The 20,191-nt window shown below is 38.9% G+C and overlaps 1 protein-coding gene across 9 annotated transcripts in view; it reads right to left on the reverse strand.

Annotated features, from left to right (window-relative positions):
- The window catches only part of TMEM45A (transmembrane protein 45A), a 65,637-nt gene that overhangs the window by 562 nt on the left and 44,884 nt on the right, over positions 1 to 20,191 (reverse strand). For 6 of the 9 annotated variants that reach the window (XM_077884547.1, XM_077884551.1, XM_077884553.1 and 3 more), the window contains exons 2-5: positions 14,926 to 15,117; positions 13,499 to 13,711; positions 11,952 to 12,136; positions 4,276 to 4,421 (exon numbers count right to left, since the gene is read on the reverse strand). In XM_077884547.1, the coding sequence (XP_077740673.1) occupies positions 4,276 to 4,421; positions 11,952 to 12,136; positions 13,499 to 13,711; positions 14,926 to 15,115 (734 nt within the window). In that variant the 5' untranslated portion in view covers positions 15,116 to 15,117. Of the gene's footprint in view, positions 1 to 4,275; positions 4,422 to 11,951; positions 12,137 to 13,498; positions 13,712 to 14,925; positions 15,118 to 19,328; positions 19,395 to 20,191 lie in introns of all 9 variants that reach the window. The other 3 variants (XM_077884552.1, XM_077884550.1, XM_077884549.1) reach the window with 1 other exon arrangement.

Genomic DNA, 20,191 nt, shown 5'->3' on the forward strand with positions numbered 1-20,191 from the left:
ATCTATACTACAACAAACTCCAAATTATCTATGCAAATGGGAGAAGCAACTCATAAAAGAAAATCACTTTTATTTGGCTTTGGAGCTACCTGAAAACTTTTCATGGATTAAAGCCGGGTATAAGTAAACAGATACAGTACAGCTTTTAAATGTATAACATGATTGTTTGATTAGGCATCAGAAAATGCCTCATTATTCATAGCTTTGATCGTTTCTAAAACAAACAAGAGAATCTCTGGGCTGCAGCAAGCCCAGATGAAATTGAGCTCAGTGGAGAGAGAACTTTTCCAAGTCCACACCTAGCTATATATTGCAAAAAGAAGCCCTCTCTCATGGAAGTGCATGAAGGCAACCCCCTCCCCACGGCAAGCCCCATGTCAAGTCTGGTCCGACTTGTGCCTTCAGAGGGGTGCTTTTGTGCAGGCCATGGACGGCTCAAGTGCATGTGATGGTCCATGTAGTGATCCAGGACGAACTAAGGAATCGGAAGAAGTGTCCTCCACCATTGTGATTGTTTCATAGATTAAGAGATCTGTAGGTCTAGGAGAAGCAGTGACATAATTTTTGACACTAGAATATATGAAGGTTCTTAGTAGCAGAAACTCAGCACTTCCACTCTCCACTTCTCTGATGGAACAAAAACTAAGCAAAGCTTTTCCTGTGCATAGTTATTTGTAAAGACATTGTATCATGACCATATAAATAAAACATAAATTCCAAAAATACATAGGAATACACAAACAAGTTCGATACGCCAAATCATCAAAATCATTCTCATTTTGTGAAACACTTCACCTGCCTATCTGCATCCCTTATTTTCTGCCTCTCTTCTTCTTCCAGTGAAGGTCTGGCTTGCCCCTATGAATATCCAATGACTTCACTTGTGCTCTAGATCCTACTAGAATATAAATTTCATAAGAGCAAAGACCTTATCTTATTCAGTGCCCTAATGCTAGCCAGAGCCTAGAACAGCGTCTGGTGCATAACAGTGGCTCAAAACACATTTGGCTAATCAATGGTCTTTGGAGCAATCTGCAAGAGTCCATATAACTCACGTATTCATAGAGGTTAATTCTTCAGTCACTTTCAGCTCAGCATTAACTCCTCCAATATACAACCGAGTGGTACCAATAATGACTATTGACTCATCAAGATCAAGGAAACCAATCAAAATAATTTGCCTTGATTATTAATTGACTATTGATGTTGCTCCCAATGTCCTCAGTTTTCCAAAGCACTGTTCTTGTGAAAGACCAATAGCCTTAAATAAGTTAAAGGATGGGACAGTGTTTACATCATTTTTTAGATCCACACATTTATCTCTACATTGCACAACCTCAATACATGCTAAATGAAATGGGTTAACTGTTAATTCATTAATTAGATGCATTCCTGATGGCTCTTGTGGAAAATAAAACAAACACATGGCAACTTATTACAAATTAATTGTTAACCCAGACCCTAGTGACTCCTCCTGTTTCCCACCCCTCCTTTCTGGGTTGTGTCTGCTGTTGCTATACGCCGCCAGCCAAGCTGAGGCATGTTCAGACTCTATCTGAAGCCTGTAGCCCTGGGTATTGGCACATGCATAAATGGCTGCTGGAGACAGATGAAAGGCTAGAATGATAAACAGGAAGTACAAATAATTGCTAGGTCCTGGAATGATGTTAGTCCAGGATACTAAGGTTAGGATATATCTGAGCTTCTGCTCCTATATGTTTTCTTCAGTCAATAAGAGAAAGAGCAGAGCCAAGACTCTGAGTGAACTTCTAGAGTCTATTTAGAAATCAAACTTTCAGAAGCCTAACCATCATATGCCTGGAATTTGGTCATCTCTATTTTATTCTTTGAAATGGCTCACCTGAATTCTTGCTTGGGAAACCAGCCTGAAAGTGGGAAATATTTCTCTACCCATAGAGAGGAGCTTTTGAAATAGTCCTATGAACAGTGATGTTTCAACATGAAATACAGTAGAACGTCTAATAAAATTTCCAAACAGATAAGTCTCTCCTATGAGTTATTTCAGAACTGCAGGTATGGGGCTGAAAGGGGCAACCTTTGAACCATTGTTCTGGAAAGCTGGGAAGTAAAACTTTATTTCTCTGAGATTTGGGGAATTGTGATTCCACAATCCAGTTTTGTTTCCATGGCGATCTTTGCATTTTGTCAAATTCTGATATAATGCCCTGAAAAATCCATCACTCTTGACTGAATTACAAACTACTCTACAGTCAAACCCTGAAAGATAGATTGTCAAAACTCCTTATGATTATAGAGCTGAATTAGCCTGCCATGTGACCTCACCAAAAGTCAGTACTGAATCTTTATAATTTTTAAGTTATTGCTTAAGTTTCTATCAACATACCTCACAACATGAGCTCTTGTTCTTATATTTCCAAGAGCAATATGAGAGCAAAACTGAAAAGCATCTGAAACATATTTCATAAAGGAGATGGGTATTTGATTTGGATATGCCAGGTAGAAGGCACTAATGGATCAAAAAGGTAAAGGTGGAAAAAATAAACATGGAGTTTCTGGTTTCTAGAAAACTGTAAGTGGATAAGAGAGGTCTGAAGCCTTTTGAAACAGGAAGAGACAGTAGTCTTCTTTTGGCTCTGGAAGGGAGCTGACGTGAGCTAGAGAGGCTCCTTGAATGTTGCCATTATTCTTGGAGGTTGCCCAGCCCCTAAGGAGATGAGGCCCAGATGTCAGCCTAGAACAACAGAGGAAGAAGCCAAGTTTCACTCAATGGCAGAGCCAGTCTTAACAGCCATGAGCATGCTTTGGGGGAATGAAATAGAACTAAGAGAAATCTAATGAGAAGCTATAATCTCCCAGCACCCAAAGCACTTAGATCTCTAGAGGAGGTGAGTACAGATCAAAGTAAACTGACTCGAAGCTTAGCAGAGACATCTGGGAGCTAGACAAGAAAATAGTTCTCTTATTTAGAGACCCAGCACCAAAGCTGCTTCAGCAGTGGAGCTCAAAGAAGCACAAAGCAAGAGAGGTGACCTGAGAGAGAAGAGTAGAAAGCTAGTTTTTGAAGAGGCTGAGACCCCACTGGACCTAGAAGCAGCTACCACATTTTAGGAATCTAGAGAACCTACTAGATGTATACTGCCCAATATGGTAGTCACTATGCATATACAGATATGCACTGTATGCGGCACTAGGCACATGTCAAGTGCTCCATAACCACATAGTCAGGTAGCTCATGACCACCAAAATGAAGACTGCAGATATAGAAGATTTAAGTCGGTGCTGCAGTCTGAAAAATTAAGTGTGGAGCCTGCAGGCCTAGTAGTTGGAATCAGCCAGGCCTGTTGCAGTTTGGTATTAGCAGCCTTACAGACAGGAACGGTGTTCAATTCTTTCTATTTCTTCTCATCCTTCAAGCTAAAGATTAATTCTCAACTGAGAGGAAGCCTCCTCTGGGTTCCAATAGTGCTTTGTTCTTCTACTATTTCCACCTATTGCACTGTATCTAAATTGTCTGTCTCTCCCCATAGGGCCTGTACCTTATGCATTTTGTGATACAGAAGGAAAAGGAGGAGAACGTGGAAAATAATAAAAAGAACAAGAATAACAAGAAGAATAACCTCTGCTGTGCCCTTATTATCTTCCAAGCAGTTTAAATACATATCTCATTTAGGTACTATTATTATTCCCATTTTGTAAACAACAAAACTGAGACTTTATGTGTTCACGTAATTTGCCCAAAGCCATACTGATGAGAGGTAGTAGAGCTAGGAATATGTGTTTTGTCAATCTGTTATATTGCTCTTCATCCATTGTGAAACATTTCATCAGGGTCTAAAAACATGATTTTTCAACTGAATCTTACTGTTAGAAATATTAGAGTAAATGTGAAATTAATCATGGACTCAAATTTGATGGGATACATGAATGTTGTTTAAAAAATGACACCAAGCTTATGAATTGCTATGATTGATGTACATGTGGGCAAATGGAGGGCTCCCTGCTGGGATGGAGAAGACCATTTGGAAAAGGAAACAGCCTATGCAAAGACAGGAAGGCCCAGAAAAGTGTGCTGAGGGGTGGCACATAGGTCAGAGACACAGCTGAGACACTTCTGAGTGAGTCTAACTTTAAACCAGCATTTCTTCTTTCAAGGGGGAATTGCTAGGTTTGCAGATAATTCTCTGGTACATTACCCTGTCTTATGGAATACTAAAGAATGAAGTTCCCTTTTAAGTCTCAATGATCATATACCAAGGAACAGAATTTATATGAACAAAAAAATCACTAACTTACCAAGTGACAAAGGCATAAATCATTCCAACAACGACTATGTTTAATGCATAATGCCAACAAAAGCATATGGTAAGAAACATAACATTGTTATGATCCATTGTATCCCATGCAGGACCTCCACTGGGGGGATAAAGGACAAAACCAATCTGTAATTTAAAACAAAAAGCACATATTAAAATAATCAGCCACATTCCCAAAGATAGTACATTTCAAAATGGTTGGTTCCAAGATTAATCTTAACTAAGGTAACTCCGATTATCTGAGATGCCACAGATAAGACATCAGGCCTTACTGCCTGCTTTAGTTACAGATAGCAACTACCAGGTAATATTTTTGGAAAAAATGTTAAGGATATTTGAAGATCAATTTTCAAAATATGAATAGGAATCATCTCTATGGATTAGCAGACTTTCAGAGAATGTGCCAGGTTTCTTAGTTGTGCAGTTTCACTCCATTATTTCAACACTAGGGTACAAAAAAGGTTTCAAAATAAATAAATGCTCACAGCTAACATCATATTCAACAATAAAAGACTGAAAGCTTTTCCCCTACAATCAACAAGAAGATGAATAAATATTCATCTTACCTGGAATAGGTAAATTCATGGAAACAAAAAGCAAATTAGGGGTTTTCAGGGACTGGGAGGAGAATGAAAGACAATGATTGCTTCAGGGTCCTGGGCTTTCCTTCTAAGGCAATGAACTGAATAGAGGTAGGAGTTGCTCAATATTATGAATGTACTTAAGTGGCACTGAATTATATATTCTAAAACAGTTAATTGTTATGTAAATTTTATCCCAACAAAAAATAAGATGATAGATACATAGAGAAAGAGAGAGAGAGAGAGAGAAAGAGAGAGAGAGATGGATGGATGATGGACAGATGGGAGGATGGACATATGTCAGATCTCTAGAACAAAATGAAATACAATACCAAGATAATTACATGAATAATTATATGAATGTCCACCATATTGGCTAACTACATGTCAGTTACAGTGCTTGGGAGTTTTCCTTAAAATGGCCTTTAAATGAGATATTAGTAATCCCATTTTAATGTATTATTGTCTTTATCCTCCAGATGAGAAAATTGGGTGGCTTCATAATTTTCCCAGGATCACATATCTAATAAATGAAATGTTACAGGAACAAAAAAAAAGCATTTAATCCATAAGGTTGAGTGAAACTTTAATTCCATTTCTGTTTGAAATTTCAAATAACATGAGTAAAAGGAAAAAACAAGACTTAGGCTTTAATCACTTGTCATTTCCCATTTTAAAGGATTCCCTTTAGTTGGAAAGAGAATTACCATTTGTACCACCTGCTAGATGTACTGCTGTGTGTGGGGCATCTTAACCTCATTCATACATAAACTTCACAATATTTCTGTCCTCATAATAACTTCAAGAATAAGATACCTTTATCCCATGCTTCTCATGCCTTCCTCTTGCAGCAACTCATGAAAGGTGGCAGAGAAATTATGTCACGTAAGTATCTATTAGGGAGAGTTGAGTGTAATGTACTATGCACCAGCTCCCCAGTTCCTACCTATTGGTCCTCCCAATGTCCTCCCAATGCCATCCACCCAACCACTCCGGCTTGGGGAGTGATTTGCTACAGCTCCCAGAGGTAAGGGTTAGCAGTTGTTGTGGGTCATATTGTGTGCCTCCAAAAGGACATGCTGATGTCCTAACACTTGGTGCCTGTGAATGTGACCTTATTTGGAAATAAGATCTTTGCAGATATCATCAACTTGAGATGAGGTCATACTGGATTAGAACTGGCCCTCAATCCAATAACTGGTGTCCTTTTTATGGAAGGCCATGTGAAGACACAGGGACACAGAAACACACAGGTGTGACTATGGAGGCAGAGGTTGAGGTTACACTGCCATACACCAAGGGATGTTAAGGATGGCTGGCCACTCTCTGGGAGCTGGGCCCCCAGGAAGGAACCAACATGCTGACCCCTTGATTTCTGGACTTCTGGCCTCCAGAACAGTGATAGAGATAGATAGATTGGATAGATTGGATAGATAGACTGGATACATAGATCAGATAAGTCATCCAATTTGCAGGACTTTGTTATTGTAGCCCTAGGATACTAATATAGGAGCTAAGACCAAAAGAGGCAAAGGAGTATCACTCATCCTAAACCTCAAGCCCAACACATTGGTGGTTCTCATCCATCTTTCAAATACCAATTCAACTTTACCTGCCCCTGGTAAAGCATAGAATATATAGTGTACACTCATGTGATTAACAGGGCAGAACCAGACTCCAGATCCATGGCTGCCTGACTACAGTCCCAGGGACTTCTTCTTCCACACACTAAGCACAATTGTGTTTTGGAGCTTCTAAAATAAATATCTTAAGTCACCTTCATTGGTCATCACCAATTCTACCAGTCAAGGGTTTACTGTTATATAGCAAAAAGAAAGAAAAAGAAAGAGAAAGAAAGAAAGAAAGAAAGAAAGAAAGAAAGAAAGAAAGAAAGAAAGAAAGAAAGAAAGAAAGAGTTGAATACCTCTCATTGCTAATCTCCTTGAGACCCTCAGAGCCTGACACCGAAAGCTAAATTCTTAACCAAAGACCACTGTGAAGCCTATGAACTGAGTTAATTGATGTGATTATTTTGAAAACATTCCAAAGTCATTTCAGGCTAAAAGCAAGTGAATTAGGAAAGCTGAAAAACAATGGCCAGAATACGCCACAGCTCATTAAATCGTCCTCTAAATACAGAATCAGCCACTACTCTTACATTGGCTGTTCTAATTTGCTTCCTAATGTAAAATTCCAACCAAAAAAAGGTCTGAAAAAGAATTTTTTCTTGCTGTATCTTCTAGGTCATTCCTGAACATCTGTTTCTGACTAGTTTAAGCTTCCTTAATATTACGTTTAAAATGTAAATAACTATCTTCTCTACTATACAAGCAAGCCAGGGCCCCATTTCCTATAGGGAGTTTGAATTTCCTAACATTCTAGGTCTTATTCTCTAATCACTTACTTCAACACTATTAGACTTTTTTTTTTTAAGATTTTATTTATTTACTCATGAGAGACACAGAGAGAGAGAGAGAGGCAGAGACACAGGCAGAGGGAGAAGCAGACCCCACGCAGGGAGCCCAGCATGGGACTGGATCCCAGGTCTCCAGGATCAGGCCCTGGGCTGAAGGCGGCACTAAACCACTAGGCCACCCAGGGTGCCCTCAACACTATTAGCCTTAAACGAGAGTTTGATCTACCATTTCAGACCTCAGACCACTACCACTTAGATCTTTTGGACATCTTTGAGTAAACTTTTATCTTTCTTAAAAGCAAAACAAGGCTGAATTTTTCCTTGGGCTCAGCCATCTGGGAAGTCGTGGGACGAGTCCCCTGAGCAGTTAGCGGGGGTGGGTGGGTGATGCCCCAGAAGTGACTGTTCCAAGTAATGGGAAGCAAAGACAAAAGTCTTCCTCCTCCCCTGATCATCTCTGGGCCTTGACTCTGACAATGATGGGAGGCAACTTGGAAATGACAAAGTGCAAAAGTGAGCTTCAGAAATCTTCTCCCACGGGGCGCCTGGGTGGCTCAGTCAATTGAGCACCTGACTCTTGATTTTGGCTCAGGTCATGACCTTAGGGTCATGGTATGGAGCGCCCCCCCCCCAACTTTCCCACTCCCTGACCAGGGCTCTAAGCTCAGTGGGGAACCTGCTTGAGATTCTCTCTCTCCCTCTCCATCTGCCCCTCACCCCCAGCTGACGTGCATGCACGCTCTCTCCCCCTCCCTTTTTCTCTCAAATAGATAAGTCTTAAAAAAAGAAAGAAAGAAAGAAAGAAATATCCTCCCACAAAGAGTCTCAGAGAAACCATGATTCATGGAATGAATGGGCCTGAAGAGTATCTTTTTTTTTTTAATCTTTTTCTTTTTTTAAATTGCATAATATGCATAGGTTTTTGTGGAGAGCAAAATGGAGTCTCTCATGTCAAGCAAGGGGCTGCGTCAAGCAATGACACAAGCAGCTAAGGTACGGAAGCAAGGAGATATCGCCAGGACCAATGTCAGCTGACCCCCCAGAGCTGAGAACAAGCTGAACCAGAGAGGGCTGCAGGGACCCAAAACCGATGAAATCCCTTTCAAAAGGGAAGGATTTTGGCAGCAAACTATCAGACTCTTCAGACCTGCCCTTCTATGTCTGACCCCTTAAAAAAGGCAACTGCCACTGAAGGCTCTGCCCGAATGATCTCGGGGGCAGAACCGAGAACCTTCACTGCTTGAATATTAAAAGCATCAAGTGCCCCAAGCTGACCCGGCCTAACTGGAGGCCTTATCTCAACCGAGCGCCCACAGACTGACTTCACCTGTGCTTCCTCAACTCCTCCCCCTTCTGTGGTCTCGTTTGTCGTGGGGCTTGTCTTCTGTCCTGCTCTGTGCACTGTGTAAGAAGGCAAATTTAATCACATGGTGAAATGTCCTTGAGTTTGGAATCCTGAACCTGCTTTATAATTGTGATTTAACTTTGCTTTATGATCGAGTAAAGCTGACATTGTAGACAGACACAACTCGTGTGTGCTCATGACAGCTTTTGAGAAAACATATGTGACTGTAATAAGGGTCGGGAAGGAAAATGTTTTTATAGGTTGGGAGTGTAATTCCCTCTAGGTTGACCTATTAGTCCCTCATTTATGTATGACAGGAAAAAATGGCCAAGCTGAACATTTGCTTCATTCATTTCGCATCTCCTTATTTAGAATTGCATCTCCTTATTTAGAAAAGAGCCTAGGTGTGCTAATCTGTCGTGTATGTTGTGCATGCACTAGGATTCACCATCTGTGGACAAGTAGAGAGAAAATACAGTGAAAGGCAAGGCACAATGTCATATTATCAGCTTAAGGCAGAGTTTTGGCCATAAAATTCATATAACACACATAGCATCAAAATAAAAGCAGAATGAATTCACCTTCGTCTCTAGACATTTTTGTTTCAGAGGAATCTGAGGGGAGAGGGAGGTTCTACAGCTAAACCTTCATTTCCTGCCAGTGTGTGTGTTTGTATTGGTATTAAATGTTCATTTTCCTTTAGGCCTCCAAACGTTATTTAGTCTAGCCTCCAGGTAAAAAAAGAAACTAGTCTAGACATACTGATAGATGGAAAAGATTTTTAAATAGTCACAGATTTACACCCAAAGATTTTAACCTCATAGCTCTTTCCTAGAAAAGCTTTTGGTAAAATATGAAAACATTATTTCTCTGCCAAAAGGGACATTAGGTCAGCCTGTTCTCAGTTGTGATAGCCCATGCTTCTTTCCTCAGATTCTTAATCATTAATTATTAATGGAACACTAATTCACTTCATTAATTCTGCTCTTTATTATTCCTTTTTTTCTTTTTTCTCTCCTTGGGTTTCCCCTTTTGTTCTTACTTTCTACCTTCTTTATTTAAATATTTAGCTCTTTGGGATGCCTGGGTGGCTCAGTGGTTGAGCATCTGCCTTCAGCTCAGGGCATGACCCTGGGGTCCTGTGATCGAGTCCTGCATCAGGCTTCCTGCAGGGAGCCTGCTTCTCCCTCTGCCTGTGTCTCTGCCTCTGTGTCTCTCATGAATAAATAAATAATATCTTTAAAAAGAATAAATAAATATTTAGCTCTTTAACCATACTTGATCTAGTAAATATATGTAGAATCCTGAACTCAACAAAGACAACATATACCCTCTTTCAAATACATGCAACATTTACTACCACTGACATTGGGCTATGTCCCCAAAGGAAGTCTCAGCACAACACATTTCAAAGAGAACATATTCTCTGACTATGAAGCATAAGCTGAAAATGAATAATAAAAATAAAAATAACATCTTTGTAAACTTAAAAGTGCACCCCTAGTTAACTCACAAATTAAAGATAAAAGCACAATGGAAAATGCAACATTCAAAATTTCCCAAGAGTGAAAAGTACCGCACATCAAATCTTACAGGAGGCAGTTATAATGTGTAGACGGCCAGAGATGTATTTCTTTAGCAACAAGAAAGACTGAAAGAAAATGAGCAATAAACTAAAAAAAAAAAAAAAAACAGAATACAGCCTCATAACATTAAAGCAAAAACTGAAAATAAGGAGAAATGGACAAATCCATAACTATAATATAAAACTCTCCATGAGAAAGTGAGAGATCAGTAAGATGAAAAGCAAATAGGAAGATGGAATATATAAATGGCACAAGGAGAATTCCGAGAGCCTGCCTTCCCTTCCCACCTTGAGAGGAATGCTAGGACTTGCTCTTGAATCACACCAGAGCCCACAGGCCTGCAGTTCAGCTCTCCTCCCACTACCCAGTGCTGTTCTGGTCTGGCCCACGAGGTGGCTTGCCTTGTTTCTGTCTGTGTTATTTCAGTGCAGCTAGGTCATTTTCTTATTTTTTATTTAACATTTTTCTTCTTTTAATTTCCTTTTTTTGTTTTCTAGGTATTTTTCAAATTTCATCTGTCATTGTAATGTGTTTAGAGCAGAGGGGACACACCAAAGTATAAACTCACTGTGTGATAGTGACCACAAGTTAGTTCTTTTGAAATTTTTTCAATCCATCTTTATTTTTGATTAGGGAACGAGTGCACATGGCAAAACATTCCAATTAGAAGATGCAGAATGCATGACAGTGTTTTACATTCCATTTATTTAAGTTTTCAGCAGATTATAATCTAACAAAACAACTTTTGTTTACAAACTGATCAAATTAATCAATAATCGATTTTATCACATTATGGATATTTGTTACTTTTTTCGATGTCCTTATCCCTTCAAAATAACCCTTGAAAATAATGCTTCTTTACTATCCCCCACTCCCCACAATCTTTCCACTCTCTCCTATGCTTAACTATCACATCTTTCCTATCTCATTATGACCATGATGTCTTTCTTCCCATCACTGACTAATGCTTTTTTATCACTCCTCCTGAGAAATGCAAATCCCTGCAATCACCTCATCCCAAGTTCCTGCTTTCTGGTGACTAAACATCTCCTCTATCAGACCACATTCATCTTTCACCCCAGACTTACCAGTCTCTATAAAATAGAAGTTCACTAATTGGAACACACGTTTTTGACAACACAACAAGGGTAGGTAGTCAACAGAGTAAGATGAAAAAAGCCTGGGGACTAGGACCCACATTTATTAGATCCTAGTTCCATTACTGTGTGAGTCTGGGATAATAACTTGGTCTCGCTGAGTCATATTAGTAAATTTGGTATAATACCTAGGTCACTGTGAGGACAAAATGAAACAACATGTATGTAAATGTCCTGTAGAATGACTGGCACATACTTGCTTCTCAATAATTAATAATTTCCCCTCCTTCCTGCCTTTCATATATTTCTCGAGCTTATTACCCATTAGGCTGTAAGCTGCTTTGGTATTAGCAACTGCTGCCAACCAAAAGCTCAGAATTCCTACATTATGGGTATTCAAGTGTGTGATTAAAATGGGCATACCCCACTTCCTTCCCCTGACAGCTGCTCTGTCAGCACTCCCACCAGGGCCTCTGGGCTACTCAAAGAAACACCATCTCTCAAAAACCCACATTCTGGCAAGAGGCAGCACATCAGAAAGAAGTCTCCAGTTCTAGATCAAAATACCCCACCAAAGAGAAAAGACTACAGATGGAGACACCAGCTACATTAACTAAAGGCCCCAACTCACCTGCCAGAACCAGCTCCCCTGAAGAAAGATAAAGCTTGTCCGAAGAAGTTCCACAGTGATACTGGTCCGTATGAAGAGCTCCAAGAAGGCAATCAGGCCTGTCACAAAGATGGCCAAGACCAGCAGCTGGTGCACAAAGATGTCCAGCATATCCCGGCCATGAGTGTGATTATACATGATAAAAGCTGATAGAGAGGGAGAAAATTATTTCTCTTTTTAAGTGAAACCAAAGGTCATCCACCATTTTTCTCCTTTCTCTCTCTCCCCTGCTCCATAGAATTTCACACATATACACATGCACACACATGTACAGATGCAAAATTTGTCCAAAATATCAAATGCTCTCTGCTTCCCATAATAATGGAAACTTCTAGCATTTTTAGCATCATCACTACCTCTTAAGAATAGAGATATAACACTTCTTTTCCCTTTCCCAGACTTTATTTCCTTGTCTAACGTATCACAACATTTTCAACTAACTATATTTCAAAGTATCTTCTATGCAGGAGGATGAATAATAAGTGTGATGGGGGCAGGGGAACAAGAGTTAAGGTGAATACACAGGTGAATGAGACAAATCCTTGCCTTAAGGAATTTGGTCCATTGGAGTAAGCAAATATATATATACACACACACAAATCTTTGATGGGTATGACAAGATGCTCTGGAAGCTCGCAAGAAGTAGTAACTACCTATATTTTTTAATCCCATGAGCAGATACCAGCTTTATCTTCAACCTTTTCATTTAGATGAGAAAGAAAAGATGTTCATTCAAAATATGGTGATACCGTGAGATAATGAGAATCATGCTGTTGGTTGTCGATGCCTATCTTTGAGTTAGCCTTTGTTCTCAGGGAGGGGTTGGAAAAATTCCTTATCTTCATATGTGGGAAGGAAGGTAGACAGTTAGGAAATGACTGCCTCCTGATAATTTGGGGCTTTTTTAGTTCCATAAGCAATGTATTCCTTACAAATACAATAAGAGAAAACAAATTACTAAACATCTGTTTTCCCTCCATAGTAACAGGGACATCAACTGAACAAAAAGTGTTATTAACCTCTCAAAAATAGGACCTCTTCTTTTTATGTGACTGATTTTTTTTAACCCTACTTATCATGTGATGGTAGAGTTTCATTATACTAATATGAAAGACTGGTTAGTAGGTTAGGAGGTCACTGTGAGTGGTCTCCTTGTTTCAGGATATTCATGCTTCACTACCGTGAGCCCACTTGTTCAAAATGGAAATAATGATATTTTCCAGAAAAAACTTAAATAACCATGGTAGATGGTTCTTTGAGAATGATGCAAAATGTGAATAAAGCACATCAAATGATAGTGCTTGTCCTGTTGCACTATATGAATACGTGCCAAGGATTTTTACTCCCTGGCATCCTATGTAGGACATCTGACTGTTTCATCATGATGGCTCAACAGATGATCCAACTGACCAAGGTGGCAGCAAGACACGAAAAGAATGTTAGTGTACAGGGCTAGACAAGTGTCCAAGGATAGTGTAAGGTACAGGAAAATACTCACTTATACTTACCCTCCACAAATAAGGCATTCGACAACATTAACTTGGTTAAGGAGGTGGGAAGTGAACTGATGATAAAACATAAGATGTTCGCCACACCCAGCAGCCCAAAGAAGAAATACATGGTGAAATGATGCCAGTTTAGGAGTTCGACCCACTGGCCCTCTTTATAGTTGTATAAGGCCAAGTGGGGCCCTCCAGGAATAAACTGCTCCCCAATCATGCCTGCAAAGGAATGTATCACAGTTTTAGTACCTTTCTCCATAACTTCACAAAGAAAGTGGGTAGATGCACGATTAACCACAGCTTATTCAAATCTAGTGTCCCATGATCCTGATTCTTCTTTCTGGGCTGTCCCCTAACAGCTAAGCACTGGTGCTTAGGCTGGTTTTAGAGGTTCAAACACCAGTTTGGATGATCAACTTTTAGTCAAAGATAGCCACGTTAGTCAAACAAATAGTTATTTCAGATCTTCAAAGCTGAGCATTTCAGGTCTTCTTAGCTCCCTGATCAGTCAGGTCCACTGATGGTCTTAGGTCCCGTTTTCATCCAATGACTAGATAAATCCTACAAAGGCTGATTACTGCCTTCTGACACCTCCTTCGTTGTTGGATAGCTGCCAGGAAGTGAGGAGTTGTGCTTGATTTAGAATAAAAACACCAGAGTTCAGTTTTTCCCCAATTAAGGATAACTGAGAAAACACAGATTACAGCACATGGTCTAGTCAGTTACACAAACAGCAAAACTTTCTTTAAAATGCTGTCATTCGATGGAATTTGGCAAGCCCATTTCTCTCTTTGGAAATGGCTGCTCGGTAATCTCATGTCCATAGTAAAGACCTATTGCCATGAATAAAGCATGAAGAAATCCAAAGGGAAATGAGGAAATGCTGTCTTTCACAAAGGAAAGACTACAGTGGAATTCTAAAAACACAGAAAAATTTCACAGAATCTTAGAAGTCATCTGGCCTAACTTCCCTTTCCAATTTAGGATTCACACAAAAAGGACGAATGTACAAAGCAAGGTCTTCCTCAGTCTGACCCATCTGCAACAACTTATGATTGAAGCTTTCCCACAATTACATGATTATTTTGGTATCGTTTTGAAACATGGTTTCTGATAGAGTTAACTCTTTCAGGCATCAGAATAAATGATATAAAATTATTTCAGAGCTTCCAACTAATTCTATAAAGGAAATTCACCTTGAGTGGGCAGACAAGTCAATATCTTTGACTCATTAAGGAATAGACCTTTGTGTAAACTTGAAGTGTCACCTTCTAACAAATTATAGCAGATAGAAATTACAATTAGAATATATGTTCAGAGATATTTTTTAATAAAAATTCATTTTAGCAATTTCTTGATTTGATACATAGTTTTCTCATTGTATGTAGAAATACCCAAAAGGAGAAAACAGAATACAGAAATTGTCCACTCACCAGTGATTGCCATGCCAATTATTATGAGTCCCTCAAAAACTTCTATTCGCTGGAATAATGCTTTGGAACCAAGGTAGGAAGTCCGTTTGTGCTTTTTGCAGGCATATTTCAGAATACACTTTACGGTCCACCAAATACCCATGATAATGAAGAAGGTTCCAGGGAGGGCATGACCTTTGAAGCTCCCCATGTCTACCAAGATAAGAACATATAGAAAATGAAGATATTTTGTTTCCAGAACTTAGCCAGAACATGGCTCGTTAGCATAAAATACACTGTTTTCTGATGAGTATGGACACACCATTGATTTAAGAGGATTCAATATCACCGTCAACAGTGGTAGGTTCACTGCGATATCAACAATACCAACAAGAAGAAAACTTCGTATTTGTTGAACACTTACCTTGTGCTAGGTACTATGTCAAGCATTTCACACACAATCTCTACCCATATTTTTACAACATATCCATTTTCAATTGGGATTAACTAGTTTAGACAGTTAAGTGACTTGCCCAAATCTCACAACTATTTTTTTAATTTATTTTTTATTGGTGTTCAATTTACCAACATACAGAATAACCCCCAGTGCCCATCACCCATTCACTCCCACCCCCCGACCTCCTCCCCTTCTACCACCCCTAGTTCGTTTCCCAGAGTTAGCAGTCTTTACGTTCTGTCTCCCTTTCTGATATTTCCCACACATTTCTTCTCCCTTCCCTTATATTCCCTTTCACTATTATTTATATTCCCCAAATGAATGAGAACATATAATGTTTGTCCTCTGACTGACTTACTTCACTCAGCATAATACCCTCCAGTTCCATCCACGTTGAAGCAAATGGTGGGTATTTGTCATTTCTAATAGCTGAGTAATATTCCATTGTATGCAAATCTCACAACTATTAAGCAAGAGTTCTGTTGTTTTTAATAGAGAGCTTAAGAATTTCATAAAATGATAGCATGCGCTATACCATATAGTTACACTTTAAGCATATTTGGAGGAAACTAATATGAAAGTTTTACCTATGTTTAACACTTGAAATGACATTAAGTTGCCTATAATTTTTTAAGTGATTTCAAAGTATCAAGTATATAAGAGAGAACAGTAGTGCTCATCAAATATTCAAGTGTTCCTCCATACACTTTTCACAGCCTCTTCTTTAGGTGAATCAAAACCATGTTTTTAAAAAGTATGGAGGTGCCTCAAAAAGTTAAAAATATAATTACCCTATAACCCAGCAATTGCACTAGTAGGTATTCACCTAAAGGATACAAAAATACAGATTCAAAGGGGTACATGCACCCCGATGTTTATAGCAGCACTATGAACATTAGCCAAACTATGGAAAAAAGTCTAAGTGTCCATTGACTGATGAATGGATAAAGAAGAGGTGGTATGTATACACAATGGACTGTTACACGGCCATAAAAAGAATAAAATCTTGCCATTTGCAACGATGTGCATAGAACTAGAGTGCGAAGCAAAGTAAGTCTGTTAAAGAAAAACAAAGACCACATGATTTTACTCATATGTGTAACTTAAGAAACAAAACATGAAAATAGGAGAAGTAAAAGAGAGAGACAGCGCACCAAACCATAAAAGACTCTTAACTATAGAGAATAAACTGAGGGTTGATGGCGGGGAGGTTGGGGAGGAGGATGGGCTAAATGGTTGATGGGTATTAAGAAGGACACTTGTGATGAGTACAGGGTGCTGTATGTAAGTGATGAATCACTAAATTCTACTCTTGAAATCAACCTACACTATATGTTAACTAACTTCCACTTAAATAGAAACTTGTGAAAAAAATATTTTATCCTACCTAAACAAACAAACAAAAAACGTGTTTCTAGTTCTGGTCAATGGACTTTGGCATTTGTCATTTCCAGGCTGAGTGAGTTAAGAGCCTACATGACTCCTTTAACTCTCCTCTCCCTTGCCTTGGCAACCTTGGCATGGCTTATCCCCAACATAATGGATGGCCAACCAGTCTGCTTCAGATTAACTGTGCTAAATTATTGAAGCTTTAAGGTTTAAGAGCTTAACCCAGCCTATCTAGATGAGTATCAAGCCAAATCAAATTGTAAATTCCATTTACCCAATTGTTACGTAAATGGTACGGCAAATAATAAAAAGAAATATCCTCCATTTTTTATCAATGCTATAGAGAACCAGTCTTGAATTATGTGAGCAGCCCTTTGCTCAAAGGTACTGTACCATCAACAGAAAAATGAAGAGAGAATCCAGAATCAGCTTTATGAATCTCAGTAGGCCAAATGTAAGAGAACGGATGAAAGGAGATTTCAGGCTCCCCTTGGCCCACCAGAGTGCTTTATATCCTTGAGCCGGTACTGGGCATTTCAGTTCAGGGAAGACCCCTTTGGGTTACTTATGCATCCTGCACAACTGTGAATTTCAGAGGGGGAATCGTGAAGTTAACTCAAACAGTAAGAGACTCTTAAATTTCCAGTCGAGCCCTCAGGTGGACATTTTGGCACACCCTTGAGTCATCCAAACCTTCTAAGTGACCCTGAATCAATACATTTGACTCTTGAACAACACAGGGTGGAAATGCTTGGGCCCACTTTTATGCAGATTTTTCACAGTACAGTATTATAAATGTATATCCTCTTCCTTATGAATGTCTTAATAGCATTTTCTTTCCTCTAGCTTACTTTATTGTAATTATACAGTATATAATATATGTAGCATACAAAATATGCATTAATTGATTATGTTATCAATAAGGTCTCCAGTCAACAATAGGCAACTAGCATTTCAGTTTTGGGAGAGTCAAGGGTAATATATGGATTTTTGACTGTGTAGGGGGTTGGCACGCCTAACTCCCATGTTGCTCAAGGGTCAACTGTGTATCACATAGTACTGAGTGCCCATTCTTGTCCTAACTCTGCCTCTAATTAGTGCTGTGGTTTGGGGCATGTCCCTTAACCTCTCTGAGCCTTAGTTATTAACAAAAGAAGGGGGTGGCCTAGATCTGAATCCTAACTTGACTATTTACTAGCTACATGACTTCGGTAAATTATTTAACTTCTCAGTGACTCTGTTTCTTCTTCTGTAAAATGGGACAAAGAATAATACCTACCTTCTAAAATTAAAATATATTCCTCCTAAAGCAAATAAGTCACAAATAAGTATTAAGCAAGCTCATGTTATCCTAACCCACCTCAAACTACCAAAGTAGAGCAAAAGTAAAATCAAATGAGAAATTCTACTTGGACACTAACTGCTGAAAAGTAACATGCATCTATATAATTCTTTTGGCAATCATTCATGTACTGTTTATAATACTTCTGCTGTTGTCTTAGAGGGTTATTGGAATCTTTTGTAGTTGTTTAATTCTTTGACTGCATTTAAAGAATAAGCTTCTTGAAAGTGGGGACCACAAATCTATTCTTTCTCCCCTCCACCACTGAACCTGGATAGCATTTTATACACTATGAAGTTCTAAATTAACAAGAGTAACTAAGCCCTTTTTATAATATAATATCATATATTTATAAAAATCTCTACTCTGATGTCTCAAAGCTCACTCATACTCAGCATACCTACAAATTGAACTAATCATCTTATCTACCCACCCACTACCAGAAAATAATTTTCTCCTAGTCACTTATTTTGTTAACATCACTACCAATAACTTACTTGCCCAAACTCAAAATATGAAAACATCCTAGTGTCCACCTAAGTCTCTGAAAACTAATTGATTATTAAGACCTATTGTTTCTACTGCCTTACATCAACTCTCCCCTGCCCCAAATTTGGCTAATTCCCCTTGCTTTTTCAATTTTATCTGCTTAGAGAAATCTTCCCTGATGGCCCAAAGAGGCGAAGGCCCCCTTATACCTTCTCAAGGTACCTAGTTCTTATTTTAATGAATTCTTTGTGTGATTAGTTATTGAAGGTCTGTCCTCTTCATTAGCTTCTATGTCCATCACTCTTGAGAGCCTGTGTAGAGGGCAATTGGGGCCTCAGAGTTAGGAGGCTAGGCTGTCTTCCATTTTTTATGCCCTGACAAATTTTAAAAAGGAAGAAAATGCCAAAACAGAGTCACAGAAACCATGGTTGCTTTGCAATGTTTAGATTTACCCGACAAACACCTTCAATACACATGTAAAACATATCACCTATGTTGGAGATTAATATGAAAATTTAAATCTGGGGCCCTTCCTAAATGTGTAGCTCTGACCAAATCATTTTCCTGATCCACCTCTATGACCAACATTATAATAGGTTCCTGCTCCCCTAAAAGGTGAGTGAACCAATATATATTTCAGCACAGCCTCTGCGATGTGATACGGAGGCAATGGGGAGTAGATGAAGGTTTTTTAAATCGGGATATGAGGTAATCAGGGTAGGGAAAGAAATGAAGCATTGCTCCTACCTCGGTTATAGAATCTCTACATCTTTAGCCTTCTAATCTGAAGCAATGTGATGGTTCTATTATTCTCTGTTTAAAAAAAAAAAAAATGAAGTCAAAGCAGGTTTGCTACATTCACCTGGCTAAGGGCCACAACAGACCCAGTTGCTCCTGGTAATAAAAATGATATTTATTTTATTTCATTTTTCATTGTGAAGAGAAAAAACTGTTCAAATCCTCAAATATCACTTCGCTGTGATCTCCTAGAACACCATTATCCATAAATCTATCTTTTGCTCCCTGCTTTACTATTGCCTGAAGTTGCAATTTACTGCTCAAAAAAGCCAAGTAGTCCAGAGTTTGATTCAATCTAAATCCAAAGAGCAGATGCATTCTCCTTGGAAAGAGAATACAGGGAGGGCTTTTCTTCTCCACATAGCAAATCATACTTGCCAGACAACCAGCAGAAACCTCAGGAAAATCACCAGAATAAGAAACAAAAAGGTCCTTCTTCAATATCCTCCTTGCCTGATATTGCCACTTAAAATAATCTCTTGGGGAAAGGGGTTCATCCAGGCCTGAAATGGTAGGCTTCAAGATTCAATCACTGGCTTCCAGCTGCAATTTATCCCAAAAATTCATACCCTTCCCACATCCAAAAAGAAAGTGTCTGCTTCTAATGACACCGAACATCATCCTCTGGGCTAATGACTAGCAATGACTCCTGATGCCTTCATTGGCCTCTTTTCTTCTCACTGTTCTCCAAACTTACACACTCATTCACCACCCTAAAGGGAAATAGTTTTATTTTATTTTATTTTATTTTATTTTGGGAAATAGTTTTAAACTCCAGTACTTAGAGATAATATTGGGCAAATCCCAAGATC

This window comes from Canis aureus, chromosome 35 (genome assembly GCF_053574225.1).
Source record: "Canis aureus isolate CA01 chromosome 35, VMU_Caureus_v.1.0, whole genome shotgun sequence".
In the NCBI taxonomy this organism is placed as follows: domain Eukaryota; kingdom Metazoa; phylum Chordata; class Mammalia; order Carnivora; family Canidae; genus Canis; species Canis aureus.